The sequence below is a fragment of the Delphinapterus leucas genome, chromosome 4 (genome assembly GCF_059928025.1).
Source record: "Delphinapterus leucas isolate spDelLeu-1000000601 "Yukka" chromosome 4, BTC_Dleu_Yukka2, whole genome shotgun sequence".
Lineage (NCBI taxonomy): Eukaryota > Metazoa > Chordata > Mammalia > Artiodactyla > Monodontidae > Delphinapterus > Delphinapterus leucas.
Window position 1 is genome coordinate 40772966 of NC_143132.1, and position 22109 is coordinate 40795074.

The following is a 22109-nucleotide window of genomic DNA, read 5'->3' on the forward strand; positions in this document are numbered from 1 at the left end:
TACCTGTTCACCATCATAGAGAAATACTTCATAGTTTTTACGTTTGGTGTTTAGGTAAAAAGGAATAATGAATTCTGAGACATTTTTGAAACCTAAGGACAAATTTTTAAAGTGTTTATTTAAAATAATAGTAAAAACCCATTACCTGTTTTTAAAAATAGTTCTGAAGCAAGTTTTTCATGGGCCACTGGCAAGTGAGTACAATTCTACGTATGATTCTTACATAGACATGAAAGTAGATCCTACAGATCCTTTTACTTTTTCTCCTCAAGTATTAACAGAACTTTGAGTACAAAGATAGGAAAGATAAAGCTACCTTACATTTTAGGTAGCTCCATTTAACTGAATCTTTATGTGGGTTACTTTTAAATATATAAAGAGGCATCCATTAAATAATATATTTTAATTTTTTTACATATTTATGCATTTATTACATTCATTATCACATCACTCATTAGATGTATGACCATGTAGTGATCATATTCCCGTGATAAAAAGCATTATATCAGAGGGTTTGGTTTTGTTTTATTTCCTATTTATTTGCTAACTGCATTAATAGCTTCATTATTAAAGAGTGAAATGTCATTTAAATGCATTGTCAAAGTTAACCTCTCTCCCCACCAAAAAAAACAAAGAAAAAACAAACTATGCTATAGAATACTTCTTAATATTTGAAGTACATCAGAATTACCTGTAAAACTTCTTAAAAAATATTTATCTATCTCTGTTTTTTTAACATATGATTCTCATTTGTACCAAAAATCGAGAGACTTTGTTATAGAAAATTTACAATATAGGTGAAGTTCAGCCAATTATCATAGAGCTTTCTCGTTTTCACATGTGTGGTCAACCTAAGAATACATGATAAGAGGAAAAATTCAAAGATGAAATAAATATTTAAAATGTGCTTAATTTCTTATACTATTAAAAACATTTTTATCTGATGGAATAGATCATTCACACGCCTCAGTGCTAAGAGGCACAGGCAATGCTGTGTGAGTTCAGAAGGAGACATTACAGATAGCATATCTGAAAAGCCTTCACAGAGGAAGATGCTTTCAGTTGGGTTTTAAATGATAGAGGAGGATAATACTAATATTTGTAGAGGATTTTGTAGTTTACAGAGCCCCTTCTCCTCAGTTTATTATTTGGTTCTCACAGCTGTCCAGTGGCATTAATAGGGTGGCACAGAAACGGGGAAGTGTGTGGATGACGAAACTAATCGAAGAGTTTAGCTTCTATGGGGTTGCGGGTAGCCCTAAAGGGACTGAATGCTACTCTAAAAATTGAAATGTCAGTCCATAAATATACTGGAATTGTTAAAGGCTTTCAGGTAAGAAAGTAGCCTGTTCCCTTTTGTGATGATCCTGAAATTTTTAAACCTCAGCAACTGTGAGTACATTATAATTTCATGAGAAAAGAGAGGATGTAGATAGAACATTGAACAAAGAGAATGAATTGTTTTGAAGCAGTGGATTTGAATTTGCTATATCTGGAAAATCTAGGTAGGTTTTGTAACTGACAATTATAGAAATAAGAAATTTGAATTCAGAAAAAGGATTCCAAGCTGGAAATGGTGGATTTATAGGAGACTAAATCAGTGGAATATTATCTGATCTCATTCATTCTGCAAACATTTATTCAAAGGTCACTGTATGTCAACTCCTATGTTAACCACAGAAGGATACGAAAAATGAGATACTGTCCCTGTGATTTACGAATTCCAAGTCAAGAAGTAGGGGCGTGGACAGTTATAAAACAATATTACATGCTTTTTAGAAATAAGTATAAATTATTCTCAGTGGAAAGAATAGAGAATGTTTTTAACTCTACCCCAAGGTAGGGGCCAGAATGAATCAGAAAAACTTTCAAGGCAGAATTGATTCTCAAAGAATGAATAGGAGATGGGTAGGAATTTACCAGCGAGGTAAAGTGATATGCAGAGTTAAGTTCTGCTTGTGGAACTGTAAGTGAGGGTTGCATAGCACATAAGGAACTCAGAGGACATGAGGCTGGCAAGGTAGTGTTCCTCCCTGTCATCTGTAATATACCATATGCAGGCAATATGATACACAGACACAACTGTTAAAGACATACTATTATTTTATCTCTTTCTATTCAAACAAGCATTTAGGTCATTCTAGAGGCATTATTTATAACTTGAATTAAGGTGGATAGACAACAAATTCCCAACTAAAAGCTGATGCAGTTATCTTTGAGTCATCAGTCAAAGTTTCAAAGCTTGAATACTTTTCAGATAACTTCCAGTAGGTTCATTATTCTGATACCTTATTAGATTTGGAAAGTTTATAATTGCCTTCTTCATGTGGATTACACTTCTCCCCTTATTTGGATTAATAATGTTACTTAATAAGTACAATAAGTAATATTATTTAGTGCAGCTTTATGAAAGAGTTTCCATAAGCAGTTCTTTTTGTTTTTACTTTAGTATTTTTTTAACATCAAAAACTGATAACTGGGCTTCCCTGGTGGCTCAGTGGTTGAGAGTCCGCCTGCCGATGCAGGGGACACGGGTTCATGCCCTGGTTCGGGAAGATCCCACATGCCGCAGAGCGGCTGGGCCCATGAGCCATGGCCGCTGAGCCTGCGCGTCCGGAGCCTGTGCTCCGCAACAGGAGAGGCCACAACAGTGAGAGGCCCGCGTACCGCAAAAACAAAACAAAAAAAATTGATAACTGTGTTTTTAAATACATATAATTTAACCCTTCTGCCACAGAATGTAAGATTGGTACCTTAAAACAGGGGCCTAGATATGTAAGAAACTTGAATCACCATAAGTTCATGAAGCATTTTATATTTTAATAACCATAAGGTTATGAAGCATTTTGTATTATGGTCAGTAGGGCTTGTCAGACTTGAAAATTAAATAAATTGGAAGCTAAAATACTATCTTTTCCAGGTTATTCTCAAGTTAAAACAGATTTATTTATATATTAAAAAGTAGTTAAACATGGCTACCCATTGAAGAAAATTGCACATTTAGAATACTCTGTTTATTTAGCTTTCATTTCAGAGTTGTATTGGGTTGGCCAGAAAGTTTGTTCGAGTTTTTCCGTACGGTGCTATGGAACGTTTTGGCCAACCCAGTATTTTAAAAGGATAATCTAGTAAGTGTTAATAATTTTTTTTTAAGAAGTAGCAGTAATATTTTTCTTTTTACAGGTTGAAGAAGAAGGCTTACAAATTTGTGTTGAAATATGTGGTTGTGCTCTACAGCTAGACCTTCATGATGATCCCAAAACTAAATGTCTAATTTATAAAACAATTGCACATTTTTTGCCAAATGATTTGGAGATCCTCAGGATTTGTGCACTCTCAATATTTTTTCTTGAGCGCTCCTTGGAAGCTTATCATACTGTTGAAGAGCTTTACAAACGTCCAGATGAAGAATATAATGAAGGCACAAGTAGTGTTCAAAATCGTGTTCGTTTTGAATTACTTCCAATTTTGAAAAAGGGATTGTTTTTTGATCCTGAATTCTGGAACTTCATAATGATTAAGAAAAACTGTGTAGCGTTACTGAGTGATAAATCAGCAATTAGATTTCTAAATGAAAGTACACTGGAAAATTCTACAGGTAATGTAAAAAAGGCAGTGGAACAGCAAGGTTTAGATGAAGGACTTGACTCTCTTACAGATCAGAGCACTGGAGAGCTTGATCCTGATGATATATCTGGAGTGCAACCAAAAGGTCATATTAATGCAAAGAAAAACCTCACAGCTCTTAATGCTTCCAGAGTAGATCACAATGTCCCAAGGCATCGGTGTATGTTATGTAACAAGGAATTTCTAGGTGGTCACATTGTACGGCATGCGCAGGCTCATCAGAAAAAGGGCAGTTTTTCATGTGTGATATGTGGTAGAAAATTTAGAAACAGAGGACTTATGCAGAAGCATTTAAAGAATCATGTTAAGAAAATACAGAGACAGCAACTTGCTGCAGCTCAACAGGAGGATCAGGAAAATCCTGCTTTGGAAGAAATAAATTGTTCTGATACTTTCATTTCATTTGAAAATGGGAAGTCTGATAATAAGGATTTGGAAGTAGAGACTATTACCCGTTCCAGTGATGGAAACAAAGATGTCATCCCTTCACATGTGGGTGAATTCATTGAAATTCCAGGAAGTGTATCGGAAGATGTTATTGAAAATATTACTGAAAATGGCAATCCTGATACTTCTTTAAATAATGTCTCAGAGCCATTACCCGTATGTGTGGATGACTATGAGGAGGAAGAAGACGAAGAAGGTGATTATGAAGAAGATGATTACGACTTGAATCAGGAAACTTCAGTACTTCATAAAATCAATGGAACCGTGTGCCATCCAAAAGACATATATGCGACAGATCAAGAAGGAAACTTTAAGTGCCCCGCTCTTGGCTGTGTCAGGATATTTAAAAGAATTGGATTTCTAAATAAGCATGCAAGGACTGTACATCCAACTGATTTAAATGTGCGGCAAACAGTAATGAAGTGGAGCAAAGGAAAATGCAAATTTTGTCAAAGGCAGTTTGAAGATTCTCAACATTTTATAGATCACCTTAATAGACACAGCTATCCAAATGTGTACTTTTGTTTGCATTTTAATTGCAATGAGTCATTTAAGCTGCCAATCCAACTTGCTCAGCACACAAAAAGTCACAGGATATTTCAAGCTCAGTGTAGTTTTCCAGAATGCCATGAGCTTTTTGAAGATCTTCCTCTACTATATGAACATGAAGCTCAGCACTATTTAAGTAAAACACCAGAATCATCTGCACAACCAAGTGAAGCAGTTCTTTGGGATGTTCTTACAGACTCAAAATCTAATCATCAGGAAAAAGACTCATCTAGTAATGAGAAACAAACTGTTAGTGTACCAGTTTCTACTAGCAAATCAAGGAAAGATCCTACAGAACCAAAGACATGTATAGAAAGTATGGAAAAGAAAGACCGTTTAGTTCAGAATGGAAATGAACATTCTGATCACACTGTTTCTGATATAAGCTTGACAGACCAAAAGATGCCTGACATAGAGCCAAATTCTGAAAATAATTGTATTAGTGATTTAGTCAATGGACACAGTGGAATAGAGCAAACACCTTTAGTTTCCTCAGATCCTGCTTTGAAAATTGATACAAATAGAATCAGGACAGAAAACGGTTCCATTTTACCTAGTGTTGTACCACAAGAACACAGTACCCTGCCAGTACCTCAGGCACCTTCCAAACCAAATCAGACGAGTGAACATACTTCATATGGCTTAATTTTAACAAAGCCATATGTCAGACCATTGCCTCCCAGTTACCTTGATGAACGGTACCTTAGTATGCCAAAACGCAGAAAATTTCTGACTGATAGGGTAGATGCCTGTTCTGATCAAGATAACGTTTGTAAAAAATCAGTGAAAAGATTAAGATGTGGCAAATGCCTGACCACCTACTGTAATGCAGAAGCACTTGAGGCTCACCTTGCACAAAAGAAATGTCAGACACTCTTTGGATTTGATTCAGATGATGAAAGTAAGTCTTCTGTCTTCTCAGCAGGTATATCTGTAGAAATAGAAAATGCCATAGATCTTTGTAAGGTTAAAAAAATTAACATTTATATAACACAGATAATAAAGCACTACCCCATACATTATTTCCTTTAATCCATACAGCCACCATGAGGTGCTATCACTATTCCTGTTTTATAGATCAAGCAACTGACATTCACAAGTAATTTGCATAGGCATACACCTGTGAACTTGTGGAAGCCAGAACTTGAACACAGTTTTTTCATACTTTTGGATCATACTCTTTAACTGTATCTGAGGCTTTTCTTCATTCCAAGTTTTATGTAATAAGAGATCTAAAAACAAAGTAATTATGATGGAAATGTTTTTCATCTGCATGCCAGAAATGTAAACCAAGTTGAGCCTCCATTACAAAAACAAAAATAAGAAAGAACCAGAAAATAATTGAAAAATAAAACTGAGCAAAAGAAGAGCTTGCCTTTCTACTAATATTAATATTCTTTAAATGAGTAAAGGTATAAATAAACAGGAAATCTAACTTAGAATACTAGATGAACATCTATAAATATGAATTAACAGACGTGTTCTGTTTTACAGGTGCCTGATAAAAATGTTTCAGAACGATCTGTCGATCAAGCAGTAGTGTGCAAAAAGCACTACAAGAAAATGCATCATCAGTTTGCTATTTCCCTGATGGCCTTAATTTTAGAGCGGTCTTGGATTACTAAAGATAAAGACAAAGCACATTTTCTAGAATGAACCCACAGAGGAGATGTGCTGGTTTAGACTCCAAAAGGGTTATTACAAAACTCCCAAAGTACCAGTTATCCAGAAAAACCACATTTTGTTTAAGAAGTCGATGATGATTAATAGCAGCATGTTCAGTTTCGCTTATGTGAGAAACATATGCAGGCAACTAGTCAAAAAGAATAACCAGCTATGGCCTTACAGAAAGGGAAAAACCCATTATAAAAAAGGGGGGGGTGGTTTACAATAAACAACTTAAAAGTATTCCACAAATAGGGTTTGTTTTCTTGTCATGCCTAATCAGATTATGTCCTCCTTTCTGGTCAAACATGCTTTAAGGAACCATTTCTGTTTGATTTATTATTACTTAGAAACTGATTGATAAGATGAAAGTAAAACGATTTATCACCATACTAGCTATAAAAGATTGTACCTTGTTTCCAGATGATTGATTAGGTCAAAGTTCAATGAATGACATACCAGCATTTAAAATTAACAAACAAAAGAAGACAAAACAACAGTGCTTTGCTAATAAGCTCTTGACAGAACCTTCCACTTTCCATTTTTATAATACCAATGAGTTATATTTAAAAGGCAGCAGCGTCAATAGAAAACATACTATCAGTAACTCTGGGAAGAGATGGGAGGCTCTAAGACCATTAAAGGCTATCTTAGTTGAAAGAAAACACTGAATTGCAAATTCTTCAATGTGAATAATGGTATAAACACACTGGGATATTTCTGTTTGTATATAGAGTAGTGTTAGGACATTGCTTGATGATTCATAGTAAGGTCCTTTAGACATTAATGTGAGTTATCTAAGTACAGTCCTATAAAAATAACTGACTATAAAAAAAAATATGCAGCTAAGAATCCGGTCAAGAATTCATTGGTTTTATTCAATTAGGAGAGTTAATTCTAAAATAAGCCATATTACTTATGCTTTCTTATTTATTTCTGATGAATTTGGTCTGAATAGTAATTTTTATATATAAAAAGAAATATTTACACAAAAATTTGCACAGCAAGAACACAGTAAGATATATTGATGCATTTATTTTCTTTGATGACCAGTAATTTTCCTAAGGAAGATTTTAACTTAATAGTCAATAAATCGTTAAAACAAAAAGGTTTTTAAAAATACCCTCTCAGATGTGTTCCGTGTCTTTAAAAGAGGAAGCTTAAAGACTTCCTTTTACCTAACAGTGTGTTAATCTATAGCAGGGGTAAAATGAACAAAAATGCAAAGGCAAATTCTTCAAAAACAGAGCTATTAATGTACCAATGTCAACCAGATATTCCAGTTATTCCAACTGATACATTCTTGTTCAAAGTATATAATCTCATCAGACCCTACTATTATAAATTTCTGGATATTAAAGCTTCTTGAATGAAGTCACTAAGGAAGTGTGACTTTTCTTCCAGGGTAGCATCCAGGCTTTATTAAATTAGGATTTCCAGGTCATGATAAATCAGATATCTAAAAAACTACCCAATTTTATTAGTTTATTTATCATAGGCATTCACTACTATGCAATTGATAGTCATAAGTCCATATCAATCAAATCAGGTTTTTGTTTTGTTATGTAGCCTACATTAGGCTGTGGAATTTACATTTAAAAACATAAGTAAACAACTCGATAAGGTTTTTAAATCCTTTAAGGTCAGCTAAAGAAAAAAATGTTTTCCATACTTCCTGATACTAAAAATATAATACTTGAGTTCTTTTTCAGTTCAGTCTAAAATACATCATATAATAAAAAGTATTTGGAAACTAGTTCATATGGACAATGAAGTTATTTTAAAATATTTCTGCTTTGTACATTTTCCAGATGTTTAAAATCACAGCTTAACATTTTATCACATTTTTAACTTTTTATTTTTTATAAGTTGTAACTATTGACATAAATCCATGTCTGCAACTTATTTTCATTCATTTTGCAGTTCATACCAAGATGTTTTAAACATATTCCACTTGTTATTTTTTTGTCTTTGAGGTTTTATTTCTACTTTTGTGTTGGTAAGGGAAAACTTTCTGAAAGACTGAGATCAAATTGGTTTATACATAACTAGATCAAGGAATGTTTTATAAAATTCTATTTGACCACATTGTTCTAACCTCTTTATATACTTATCAAATAATTGCTATTGAAAGAATGTGTACATTTTCTTATGTATGCCTTATAAAACATAAACTTACATCATTTTGCTTTTACGGGGTGCATAAACTTCCAACAGTTCCAATGTGGAATTCAGAAGACAAGGAAGCTTTCTTCTTATTCCTCAAATTCTTCTCTTTTTCTTTTCTACTCCTTCTATTTTAAGGATGTGTTTATCTTACGTGGACCAAGTTTCCATCCTTCATTTTCAAATAAAAATTTCCTTTGAAACATTAAATATTAACTTTCTGCTATGTTTCAGTAAGGTCAAAAAAAATAGCAAATCTGAATTTTTGCTGCTCAGATATTATGGAGAAGATAGAAATGGAGAACCTTCGTGGACAGGGGCACTGGTACTTTGGGCTTCAGTCATATTCTTTTTTTTTTTTTTTTTTTTTAAAATCACCAATTATATAATGAAAACATAACATAACATTGAACTTGTGATTCTTTTCAAATCACACTTGAAGGTTCAGCTGTACTCCTTTCATGTTTGGTTCAAACTGTAGTATGGGTGAAAAACCTAAAAGGGATGGTAGTGTTTATTTTTTAATTTATTTGGTACTGTAAAACACCATTTCAGAATGACTAAATGCTGCATATGCATTTTGGAATTGTTAATATGTGAAAGATATTACAGATTCAGCAAGAAAGGAAATTTGTGCTTCCTTGTTGAACATTAAATTATTTTACTTTGCATTTTATAAGAGTACAAATTAAAACTGAGCCATTGAACTGCAATAAATCAACAGTGTCTCATTTCAAGAAATTTTTTGTACTGTACATAGATTTGTTCAATAAAACATTGTCCTTGTTGGTAATGAAGTTGTTCAGTTTTATGTAGCACATTACTTCAAAAGGAATTAGGCTTAAGGTGTATGTTAAATAAGAAATTTCTATTACGTTTCATAAGAGACTGAGGTATTTCAGTTAATATTACCATATTCAGGTTATTGAGTGATTTTAAAGAACATAGAAAACTCTAAAAGTCTACACAAAATAGATATTTTTGACATTATTTAAACTAATGTCCATATGCAGGAATTACAAGTTGATAGAACACTGGTTACTAAAGTCATTTCAGGTAAGTGGTTTCAGTGTGAAATAGTACCCTCTGGAAACTTAGTAGGTGGAAAACAAATATCAGAACTCTCCAAGACAGTGGATGGACTGATCTGCACTGGTAATTTTTCAGAGATGAAGAGCCTCTGGTGGAACTTAAAGACTGTGAAGTCGCTTTGAAATAAGATGTAAATTATGAAAATTACTTCCTACAAAAGTATTTCAATGGGAAAACGTTCAAACCAATTAGTAATCTGTATCTAAAAGTGGGGTCCTTGGGCATGAGGGCTCTACTTTTTTGGCTCACTAACAAAGGAAAACTTCCTACACTTTTTGCTATAACTTGTAGCTTGGGGCTGAAGTAGAGAGAAACTCTGATACGATGAGCACTGCAAATGAAAGAACAGATATTGTGTTAATTACGGTGATTTGCACATATTACAAATGTTATGCTTTGAAAAACTATGAGAAAATTACTGAAACATTCTAGAGCTGAGATCTAGAATTTTCCAACTATGATTTATGGTCATATGATCTTAGACTATTAAATAAATGTATTGAGGTATTTAGATAAAGTTATTGGGGTTATCTAGACTTTCCATTTTTTTCTTTTCTGAAATTTGAGAAATGCTGGGAAGCAATCAAATATTAAATACACTTCCAAGATAAATTAGATTGCTTTCATAGCATAAGGTCCATACTAATTCAAGAATCAACTGATAACAAGGCCAGAAGTTTGGGCTGTATATCAATATTTAAAATGGAGGCGATCCAATATTACATGGAATAAAAACTAAAGGGAGAGAGGTTCATGCCTTATTTATGGGTGCTGCAACTGGAGAAGAAATTACTGTATACCAGGTTACTTTATATGTGTTACCTCTTACTGTTAAAACAACCCAAAGGTAGATATGAACAATGCTTTTTAGACACCAAGGCTCAGAAAGATTAAATAACTTGACTAGTTACACAGCTAGTAAATGGAGAGGTGGAACTGAAAAGTCGGATGTTTCCTCCTAAAATCCTGCCATGCAGTTTCCATTCTGCCATGGAGTTTTCCCTACAAATTGTACAGCATGAGTGGATCTAATATATCCAGATGGAGAGGGTTAGTCTTGCCTAAGGATCAGTGATTTCACAAAGGATGAAGTCTGGTACAGACATGGCTGTTTGATGTTCCATTCTCTTCTACTAGCAGTGATTCTTAAGAGTGTGGTCCCTAGAAGAGCAGAATCGCTATCACCTGAGAACTTGTTAGAAATGCTAAATTTTGGGGAGTTCCCTGGCGGTCCAGTGGTTAGGACTCTGTGCTTTCACTGCCATGTCCCCAGGGATCGGGGAACTAAGATCCCATAAGCCGTGAGGCGTGCCCGCCGCCCCCCCTCAAAAAAGAAAGAAATGCTAAATTTTTGATCAGGTGAGGGACCAATCTGTCATTTAACAAGTCCTCCAGGTAAGGATTGAAAACCACAGATATAAAGCAACCAGTTTCTTCATAAAGTATTAAATTTATAGAGCCTTAGAAACTCAATTTCCAGGACATTTAAAGAAGTCCCCTATTAATAGGTACTTAAATAACTACTGTTGAATGAATGGATATTCTAACAGATCTAATACCCCAAAACCATTCTAATCTAGAGAACTTTTTTCAAAGTATTCAGTGATTGAAACTACCACAATGTAATTTAATGAAAACAGCTCAAAGATGTGTGATCAGCTATATTCAAATTCCAGCATGATAGTTTTAAGGCAATTAAGTGTATCCCACTGAGCTCAGACTTCCACATCTGTTAAAAGGGGAGAGCCGTTCTTGCAAGGTTAAGAATTAAGCTCCTGAAGGGAGCTGAGGCCTTCCTGTTAATGATTTTACTTTCTCTTGGTTCCAGCCAAAAACAGCCATGCTGTTTTATTCCATGCATTTTTCACTACTGCTCCCTCTACCTGTAATTCTTTTTCCGCCCCACTCCTCATTCTTTGCTTTATCTTCTTGGGCATCACCACACTCTCCAGAAAGTCTAATCTCTTGACAATTCTGGATTTCTCTATTGAAACCTGTTTCTCCCAGTCTTCCTCCTCTCAGTAAACGGCAACTCCAGTTGCCCAAACCAAATCCTTGCAATCATCCCTGACTCATTATCGTGTCCTTCACTCTCACCTGGACTACTGTATTAATCTTCTAGTTGGGTTCCCTCCCTCTACCGTTGCCCTTCTGGCAGTCTGTTCTAGACACCAGCAGCCAAAATGATACTGTTTGAAACAAGTCAGATCATGCCATTCCTCAGTTTAAAATCCTCCAATGACTTTACAATTCATTCATTCAACAAATATTTATTGCATACCTACTATGTGCCAGCCTCTGTAACAGACAATTGAAAAAAAAATAATAAAAAAGAAACATAAAAATCCCTGAATCTCAGAACTTACATTCTACCGGGGGGGTGGTAGGGAGGGGGGACAAAAATACAATATAAGTGCTATAGAGAAAAATTAAGTGAGTAGGGAAAGTAAGTAAGCATGGCATTGTAGGTGGTGTTTAAACAGGATGATGATAAAATATGATGATACCACCTCTTTGATAACTGTTGAGCAGGGATAGTAATGAATGAAGTTAAGGGAACGAGAGCCACTCATATCTGAGGGGAAAATGTGCTAGGCTGAATAGCAAGAGCAAAGGGTCTGAGGCAAGGACCTGCATGGCAAGTTTAAGGAACAAAATAGCAAGGGAACCACTGACTGGTCTGGAGTGAGAGACAGAGAGAATAAAAGGAAATGCAGAGAGAGGTAAAAGATAAAAGCCAAAGTTTTTACAATGGGCTGCAAAACTCTAGACTGTACTGATACAGTAGCCACTAGCCACAAGTGGCTATTAAAATTTAATTAAAATTCAAATAAAATTTAAAATTCACCGGCTGAGCTGCACTAGCCACATTACAAGAGTTCAATAACCATATGTGCCTGATGGTTACTGTATTAGCTCAGATGCAGAATATTTTCATCTCAGAAAGCACTTTTGGACAAGTGGTTCTATATCAGTGGTTCTCAACTTGGGGAATTTTTCCCCACCCCCCACCCCAGGAAACATTTGAGGAACAAGGTATTTTTGGTAGGGGGGAGGAGGTGCTACTGGCATCTAGTGGGGCGAGGTCAGGGATGCTGAAGCATCCTACAATGTTGTGGGACAGACCCACAACAAAGAATTATCCTGCCCAAAATGTTAGTGCCACGGTTGAGAAACCCTGCTCTAGATCAATCTTGACAACTCCAACCTCACCAGTCACTGCTTCCTCTTCGCACAAGCTGCTGCAGCCTCCCGGCCTCCTTCCTACATGCCAAGCACTCTGTTCTTTCCTCAGAACCTCTACTTTTGCTTCTTCCTAGAACACTCTTCTGTGGTTCAGTTTCTCACTTTTTTCAGGTCTTTCCTTCAATGTCACTTAGAGAAGCCTTTCTTCACAGCCTGTATAAAATAGCAACATCCTCTCCTCCATCCCTCTCTTTTTGATTTCTCTCCACAGAATTCCCTGCCATAGTATAGTTTCTTTTATGTTTATTGTCTTTTCCTTTTACTAGAATACAAGCTCCAAAGGACTTGCATTTGTTCCCAGCATAAAGACCAGTGTCTGGCAAATCATGCTCAGTAAACACATTTTTAAAAAATGAACGAATGAAAAAGTTGGGCATGTCTTCTTCCATTTGGTTCCACACCAGTATTGTGAGCACTTATCTCTTTATTTGCAACACTCCCAAAAGCTCCTTGAAGGAGGGTCTGTGTCATTTCTCGGAATCTTCAATATCTAGCATAGTAGGCACTCAACGCTTAATGACAAATGAAGAATTGGTATCTGATGAGTAAATGGTACCCCCAATAACATCCACTGGCAAATCAGTTTAACCATGGTTTGAATGCCTTATTTTAAAGACTGTATTTACAGTTCATTTTGACTATTTAGCTGTGATATTTTTTTTTAAAAAGTTAAATCTGCTCACCTGTATCTGCAGGTGTGTACATTTCAGCTACTAACTGGCAATAATCTAATTAAATGTTAAAAATCTAAAATATGGCTAAAACAATGGAAGGAGACAGAAGCCAGTGACAACGCGTTGAAGTCTGAAGTTTCCCTCTCGTGAATGTTGACACCAACAGTGGTAACAATAGCTGATATATGCTGGGCTCTTTCTAGGCGCCAGGCACAGTTCTTCACCCCCTCCCTGCGCTTCAACAACCCTATGAGGTAGGTATCTCTACTAGATTCGTTTCGAGACAGAAAATGGAAGACCAAAGAGCTTGCTCTCGGTCACAGTTAGTAAATGACGGGATAAAACCCTGGTAATCTGGCTTTCAAAGACCCCAACCTTAAACTATTCGTGATACTGCCTCGCCTAAAGCCAAGCCGGCGAGGATAAGAAGGGAAGCAACAGCGGACCGCAGCTTGTTGGGGAGTTTAAGTCAGCTGCAAGGCGGGCAGGCGTGGCAGGATAGGTGATTTTTTCCCCTTAACTTTTCCAAGTGTAATGTTAAACAAAACCAAATTGTTTTAACACAGAACTATGTAACTTAAGAATATCAAACTACAGGTGCTCCCAACGCAGAAGTGGCCGCAGAGAACTTTCGAGCGCTCCCGGGGTCCCGGCCCAAAGGCGGGGAGGAGACGCTTCCATTGGCCGGCCCCGCGGCATCACGGGAGCTTGTCTTGCGCTGGGGCCGCTGCCGGCTTTCCGCGCACCTACCCTGCGCAGCCCCCCAGGCGTTCTTTTGGAGGAGGGACTCCTGAGGAGTTTAGGTTTCGTTTTCCCTTGTGGAAGGTCGATGTTCCCGGTGTAAATGCGGAGTTTCCCTAAAGTGAGATCCGTGGGACTCCACTCAGTCCCCGAGAGCCCGGAACCACCGGTCGGAGCACCGCGTTCCCTTAGTGCCCTCATTAACGACCACTTACGCGCCCACGGCTCTGGAATACCCGAGGCCTTTTGGCTGCGAACAACGGGAAGAGCATTTCCGGTACCTGTTGCCACGGCGCCGGCCCAGTGGGCCTAAGGGGGCGAAGTTATTGGCGTCCTCTCCCCGCTTTCTGGGGGTAGAGATGTCGGGGCTCAGCTACTCAGAGATGGAGGGCTGTCGTAACCTGCTCGGCCTGTTGGACAACGACGAGATCATGGCCCTATGCGACACCACCACCAACCGCCTGGTGCAGCCTGAGGACCGCCAAGGTAAAGGTAGACCCTTCTCCCCCAGGGCGGCCGTCCCTCCCCAGACCTCACCCGGCCCCCAGCTGGCGGGAGCGTGTGAGTGGAGGCCGTGGTAGGCCTCCTTCCCAGCCTGTCCGGGATTGCGCTTGTGCGGAACCCTCGGGAATCTCGGCCCCTATAGCTGCTCTGTTGCTTCAGATGCACGCTGAAAATGGCGCTGCTTCTAGGTTTTATTCATTATACGTTGTGGGCAAATGCTGCTTGTTTCGAAGATGCAGAGTACGTGAATAGTGATTTTGTTTGTTTTTTGAAGATTTCCGGGGAGTCAGGGTGTTTTCCATTTTCAGTTTCCATCAGCTGAGGAGTGTCAGCCGCGGCTCATTTTCTTCAAGCTTGGGGGAGGATATCTATCATAAACACTTTTTATCAGTGTGCTGCGTAAAACAACTACTGTGATAAAAGAGCAGATAGGATCAATCCATGTCTCTTTGGATCCAAAGTTTTTCAGAGATGATTCTGTGTACTAGGACTACATTACTTTCAGAGCCAAATAAACATTTTGGTAGAGTAGATTTCATGGATTATAAATATTCAGTCTGGTTGTAATGTAATGAGTAGCCTAAGCATTTATGATTTTGTATATTACCTGGCTAGTTATATTTTAAATTTGCTGAATTTTAGTTTAAAATGAGAAAATGTCCGCCTCCTGTATTAGCATATGACTTAAGTATCTACAAAAGAGTCTGCCTTTTAAAACTGTCTTTCTCTGCTTTTAACATTTCCGCCATTTAAGGTCATTCATTTGAAAGTGAACCAGGAACACTAAGTGAATAAATTTCTAAGAATTTAGACTGAAAATAATTTTAGACTTAATGTAGTTCTTTGGCATTTATATATTTTACATGCTAATCGCCTTCTAACAGTCTTGGTGAATGTGAATTTAAAATTGTAATAGATAAAATTGCTGAATTTAATTGATGGTGGATCCAAAAGCAAACAAGAAACGAAACTACCCAGTACAAAAATGTTAAATGATTTGAAGTCATTTCTCAGAGAGGAAAAAATAATAAGCATATTGAAAGGTACTCAACATCTTTAGAAAGCAATGAAATGAAAACCAAAACTACATGGTGCCTTTCATATGTACCAAGTTGGCAAAAACTAAATGTAAAAACGTCAAGTGTTGTTGATCTTGTGAAGTATGTCGTTGATAACTACTGGGGGAGTGTAAATTAGAACTAGTACTTTGGAAATAAAACAAGTTCGATATTATCTCCTTAAATGGAAGGTTACTTACCTGAGCTTCTCAAACTTGAATGTGCCTATGTGTCCCTCAGTGATCTTGTTAAAATGCAGATTCTGATTCAGTAGTTTTGGAGTGGGCCCAGAAATTCCACATTTCTAACAAGCTCCAGGTGATGCTCATGCTGCTTGCCCCTCTGGGCTGGGAGACAAGTGTGGAAATGTCCAAAGTAATAGTATTTGTAATTGGATACACATAATAAAAGTCTATAAACAAAAGGATAGATACCTTGTGGTATAGTCTATAATTACCTATGGTACAGCTCTGAAAATGAATTAACTACAGCTGTGTCTAGCCACATAGAGTAATCTCAGAAACATTAAAAGTTAATTATAGAAGACTATATATATTGATGGATTAGATTTATAGAACATTCAAAGAAATACCAAACTATATTTTGTAGGGATACATAGTTATGCTGTACAACTCTAAAGAAAATCGAGGGAATTCTCTGGTGGTCCAGTGGTTAGGACTCTGAGCTTCCACTACTGGGGGTCCCTGGTTCGATCCCTGGTCAGGGAACTAAGATCCCGCAAGCCCGGCAGAGTGGCCAAAAAAAAAAAAGAAAAGAAAAGAAAAAAGGAAAGAAAATCGAGAGAATGATAAAATTTTGGAGAGTAGCTACATGTGAGGTGAGCGAGGAGAGAGAGGGAATAGCATTAAGTAGGGAGAGGTAAAATGAGGCCTCAAAGATACCAGCAATTCCTGTGTCTTAAGCTGTGTCGTGTGTATATAGGAGTTCGTTTTATTACCATTCTGTATACCTCACATATGTAAAAATAATCTTTAGTCTGTTGTTTAATAGAAGTTCTTTAAAATTAAGAGTCTTGGTTCTGCCACTTCTTAGAAGTGTGATTGTTGATACTTCATGTATCCCTGACTTTTGTTATCTGTAGAGTGAGGAGATTGAAAAGTATTGTAATTTTACCTATATTTTAGGGATTGTAAATGAATTTAGTTCCATTGACCTTATTAAAATTTTTTCTTCTCTTATTCAATTTTTTTCTTAAAATACAACCATTCTTTAAAAGAAAATGCTTAAATTCACAATCTCATATGAGAAGTGAAAGGAAGAAGGAATTTTAGGTGGGGAACTTTATAGTTTAAAGAAATTTTTTTAAAATCCAAAACTTGACAACCTACTTCCTTTTTTTTTTTTTTTTTAATAAATTTATTTATTTTTGGCTGTGTTGGGTCTTCATTTCTGTGCGAGGGCCTTCTTTAGTTGTGGCGAGCAGGGGCCACTCTTCATCACGGTGCGTGGGCCTCTCACTATCGCGGCCTCTCTTGTTGCAGAGCACAGGCTCCAGATGCGCAGGCTCAGTAGTTATGGCTCACGGGCCCAGTTGCTCCGTGGCATGTGGGATCTTCCCAGACCAGGGCTCGAACCCGTGTCCCTGCATTGGCAGGCAGATTCTCAACCACTGCGCCACCAGGGAAGCCCCCACTTCCTGGTTTTTAGAAATGATAACCGTCTTATACAAAAGCAATAATGCCATGACAAGAGTTTATAAATACTATTCGATAGCGTTTCTGCTGACCCTGGACAAATTTCCAAGTGACTCATGATTTTCTATTAATCTTCATAATTTTCTTTTAGATGCCATTCATGCAATATTAGTGTACAGTCAAAGTGTCGAAGAACTTTTGAGGCGTAAAAAAGTCCACCGAGAAATCATATTTAAGTACTTGGCAACACAGGGGGTTATTATACCTCCAGCTACTGAAAAACACAATCTTATTCAGCATGCAAAGGATTACTGGAAAAAGCAGTCACAATTGAAATTGAAGGAAACGCCAGAGCCAGTTAAGACAGAGGACATTAGACTCTTTGAACAGGTAAAACAGACCTTATAGTCATATCCTGAACTGTAGTTCTGTGTAAAAATCTTTAGATAATCCTAGATCTGGAATGATGTGGTTAATGTTTTGGTTTTTTTTTTATAATTTTAGCTTTACTTTCTTTTTTTTGCATCCTAAAGAAAGAGCAGTAAAGCACCTGAGACAAAGTGTTTTTGATATTTAGTAATGTATATGTAATATTCTATTGATTTGTGAGAAAAAATGTTTTGTATCCCTTTATCAAATGGGGACTATTGATTTTTAAAGAGAATGGATAGACTACAGGATCAATTTAATTTTAATTTAGCCTCTGGTTCTCCAATTTCTTTTTTCCACTTTAGAAGAATGCTGTTGTAAGCCCTTTCTCATTTTGAAGACTTTCTTTGGTATTAAATTGCAAACATTTCATGAAAGAAACTTAATTTTTTTTTTTTTATTTGTTAGCTAGGAAAAAATCCTGTTTTAGTAATTTCCTCCAGCTGACATTGGCTGTTCGTATTTCTTTTTATCTTCACTGTACATTTTAAATATTGTGTGAATATTTAAATATCGATTGAACCTTTAGGTAACTTGCAGTTTTTAAACTACATACCCACATTGAATTAATGGTATTTTACAGTGAGAGAGGTTTGCCTTCACATTAGGAAAGGAACTTCTAAGCCTTCCTTAATGTACTGAAAAGAACGTTGACTTTAAAATCATATAGATATGACTTCATATTAGGGTCTGCTGTATACTAGCTGTAAATGAGCAAGTAAGGACCTTTGTGAGCCTTGTTTATAAAACGGGCATAACGATAATATCTGTGTCATAAAGCTTGTGGAGAAAGATGGAAATAGCACTTAAGTGCCAAACACAGTGCCCAGTACATTCAGTAATAGCATGTGCCCAGTAAATACAAGATCTTTCACCACCTAGATGAGGTACTGTGCTCTGGAATACATTGTTGAATAAAATCTAGCCTATCAGGTGTATTTTTGCAATATTCATTTTGGAAAGAAATAATATAAAATAATCCCAATCATAGAAAATAAGCAATTTCAATCATATTAGAAGTGTCTGTTTAAAGACGTGTTTATTATAAACTTTGCTGCATATAAAATATACCACAGTGAAGTGTATTCATTTACAGCATACAGTTTGAAAGTTTTGACAAATAACACACCTGTGAAATCACTGCCACAATCAAGAGAAAATGCTTATGTAAATCCTTATTATTGGCTCTTAATTCATGCTGATATTTTAAGAGACTTTGAACCTTAATTTCTTAGAGGAATTTTCAGAAGTTTAAGCTGAGAAATTCTAAAATGACCTCCCCTTTTTGAGAATTAATTTACTGTGCAAGATGGGTTCAGTGAGTTCACAGGTAGTTCATTTCCTTTCTGCTATAATTAGTACCTTAAAAGTTAGCTATGAAACAGGCAAGATAGTAAATAGATACAAGAATTAACATTGGTTTTATTAATCAACAGGAGAAAGAAGATAAAAAAGCTGAAAAGGTTGATTTTCATCGATTAGGTGAAGAATTCTGTCACTGGTTCTTTGAACTTCTTAATTCTCAGAATCCTCTTCTGGGACCACCTCAAGATGAATGGGGGCCACAGCACTTCTGGCATGATGTCAAGCTTAGGTTTTATTACAACACATCTGAACAAAATGTGATAGACTACCATGGAGCAGAAATTGTGAGCCTTCGTCTGCTGTCACTAGTGAAAGAAGAATATCTTTTTCTCAGTCCCAACCTAGATTCCCATGGACTGAAATGTGCTGCTTCTCCCCATGGTCTAGTTATGGTTGGAGTTGCTGGGACTGTCCACCGAGAGAACACTTGTTTGGGCATTTTTGAACAAAGTTTTGGACTCATCCGCTGCCCTTTTGTGGAGAATACTTGGAAAATCAAATTTATCAACCTGAGAATTATTGGAGAGAGTTCCCTTGCTCCTGGAACATTAATGAAACCAGCTATTACACTTGAACCAAGTGATCTAGAAGCCTTTTATAATGTAAACACTTCGTGTGGTCCAGTGAAGGATGACTCAGTGTAAGGCAGGCATTGGATAGTGAGACTGGAGACCAAACTTTATCTAGTGGAAATGAGGCACTGTTGAACAAAAGAGAACTAATTTTACCTAGCCCTTGAAGCATTGAGTACTATATTTCAGTCTGAAAAATCTTCTATACAGAAATTCTTCCAAATACTACATCAGTAATGTCTAAGTGATTTCAGATTTGGGGATTGACATATTTTAGTTGAAATGTCTTTCTTGACTACAGACTAACATGTTATGTGAACACTTGCCTCTTTCTACTTGAGTTGCAGCAAATGTTCTGAAGGCTTCATGCAATTCATCAAATAAATCCCACTTTAGATGTTGTAACTAACTGTGTGCCTTAGAAACCAGTTAATATTTTCATTTTACTTGGTGGATATTCTGCTAATATCTGTACTTGTCATGTGGGAAAAAATTAATAGTGTTTAAGGCTTCCCCTTTTAATTTTCTCATTTACTTTTGTCTAAATCTGGGTAATTTTACAAATGTATCTCATGACAGTATTGCTTAAAAAATACAAATTTTAGAGATGTTTACTGTAAACTCAGTAAATGAGTAAGCTCACTTTCTAAAATGAGTAAACTCTCATTTTAGAAAACTTGAATGACATTCTTATACAAAAAGTCCAGTAATTTAGCTGGTAAAAAAAAATTTAATTTGCCTTTCAAAATATTTGAGGAACATTTTTCAGAGTTATCTGCTGTTGTCCAAGCTAAGTATCTTAAAATCTGCAACACTTTCTGAACAATTTGGGGCAATGATAAGTGCTGTTCTCAAAACAGACTTTTTTCTTTATCTAAAGTTTCAGCTAACAGTTTTATAGAGCATTTATTGTAATAGCATATAAAGGAAACATACTATTGAAAATTTTTTTAAAGGTTTGCCCAGTTCCTAATTTAAATGAGTTACTGTGTTTTCTGTTGAATGATTTTAGAAGAGGTGACCAAAAAAAAAAAAAAAAAAAAAAATATTGAGATATACTCCCACATCATGAATTAAAATTATTAGGATTTTTTTAACCTCTTAATTTGTTTTACTAGATTTGAGTTACCAGGTTAAGTTGCCAGGTTACACAGTTGGTTTCAAGTTTAAATTCCTCATTCCCCAGCAGCTACTTGCTGAATCTGAATTTAATTAGTAATTTTAATTTACAAAAATCCCCTTTGGAAAAAATTCAACTGGGAAATGTGATGAGGTATTGTTCATATTAATTTTTTTAACTTTAACTCTGCTCATGACCATCTAGGGTAACTGATAAAATTTTGGAAGCAGGAGGAAAATATTGATCTTTTTTTTTTTTTAGTCCTATGCCTCTTACGAGGAGTACAAATTGATATGTCCTAAAATAAGAACTTAATAAAGAAGGGAAATCCCTTTTTCTGCTGTAAGAATAGTTTTTTGTTTCGATTTAAACCTGTTATCTTTTTAAGTTTGAAGTATCATTATAGCATGTTATCGATAAATATACAAAGTAAAGGATAAAATTTGAAATTATTCCCATCTGTTTTCTTTGTGCTATTGATGTCAAGTATTATTATCAAGAAATAATACCAAAGATGCTCAGGATGGGCAGAAATTACCTGTAGATATGTTCAGTATTGAATTTTTGAATGTGTAATGCTCAAGGAAGGCTGTAATCTGCATGTTCTTTTAATCACCCTTAAAAATGTGAAATCTTTCCAATAGACCAAATGAGAATTAGACCTATATTTTATTTCCTTTGAATCCCCACAGCTGGGCACACAGTAGGACCTAATGTCTAAGTGAATGGGTGAATGAATGAGCAAAAGAAGCTTATATACTGTATAAAAGACTTTTTTGCATGTAGATTTTGTCTTTGGCTCTAGTCATTAGTGGTGGTTTTGGGGTTATATCATGTTTGACTTTAATACGTGAATACACAAACTTTTAGACCCCAAACTAAGATTTAGGATAATTTTAACTTTCCATTAAAATTTACTGACTTTCAAAAGCCCAAGGTCAGAGTAGGATATACTGGAGGGCCCTAAGATACCTAGAAACCATTATAAGGGAAGTGTATACTTCCTGTTCAGTGAAAGAAGACCTAGAAGAACTGAAATTTGCTCATGAAGCTTAAAGCTTGGTCAGGCCTTTGAGAAGGTCCAAAAGCACAGTGGAGATTGAACGCTACTTTTACTACCACTCACTACTCTGTTTATGTTAGGGAATAGTAGAGACTACAGCTTTGTCTCTTACTTCATTATACTCAGCTGGTATTTG

The 22109-nt window shown here is 36.2% G+C and overlaps 2 protein-coding genes across 5 annotated transcripts in view; both read left to right on the forward strand.

The window, feature by feature from the left end:
• The window catches only part of ZNF654 (zinc finger protein 654), a 91409-nt gene extending 85174 nt beyond the window's left edge, over nucleotides 1-6235 (forward strand). For 3 of the 4 annotated variants that reach the window (XM_022580533.3, XM_089910399.1, XM_022580674.3), the window contains one exon: nucleotides 3184-6235. In XM_022580533.3, the coding sequence (XP_022436241.1) occupies nucleotides 3184-5655 (2472 nt within the window). In that variant the 3' untranslated portion in view covers nucleotides 5656-6235. The remainder of the gene's footprint in view (nucleotides 1-3183) is intronic. The other variant, XM_022580598.3, reaches the window with a different exon arrangement.
• A 53-nt stretch (nucleotides 6236-6288) lies between these two features.
• Nucleotides 6289-21362, forward strand: C4H3orf38 (chromosome 4 C3orf38 homolog). The gene is made up of 3 exons (XM_022581068.2): nucleotides 6289-14693; nucleotides 17576-17814; nucleotides 19290-21362. Exons 1-3 carry the CDS (start codon nucleotides 14567-14569, stop codon nucleotides 19860-19862), a joined length of 939 nt encoding a protein of 312 aa, XP_022436776.1. The 5' UTR covers nucleotides 6289-14566; the 3' UTR covers nucleotides 19863-21362.
• The last annotated feature ends 747 nt before the right edge of the window (nucleotides 21363-22109 follow it).

Excerpts from the sequence above, each read along its gene's own strand:
- C4H3orf38 (XM_022581068.2), top strand. The coding sequence starts at position 14,567 with ATGTCGGGGCTCAGCTACTCAGAGATGGAGGGCTGTCGTAACCTGCTC. Across the intron at positions 14,694-17,575 it reads GCAGCCTGAGGACCGCCAAG|ATGCCATTCATGCAATATTA; the intron begins GTAAAGGTAGAC and ends ATTTTCTTTTAG. Across the intron at positions 17,815-19,289 it reads ACATTAGACTCTTTGAACAG|GAGAAAGAAGATAAAAAAGC; the intron begins GTAAAACAGACC and ends ATTAATCAACAG.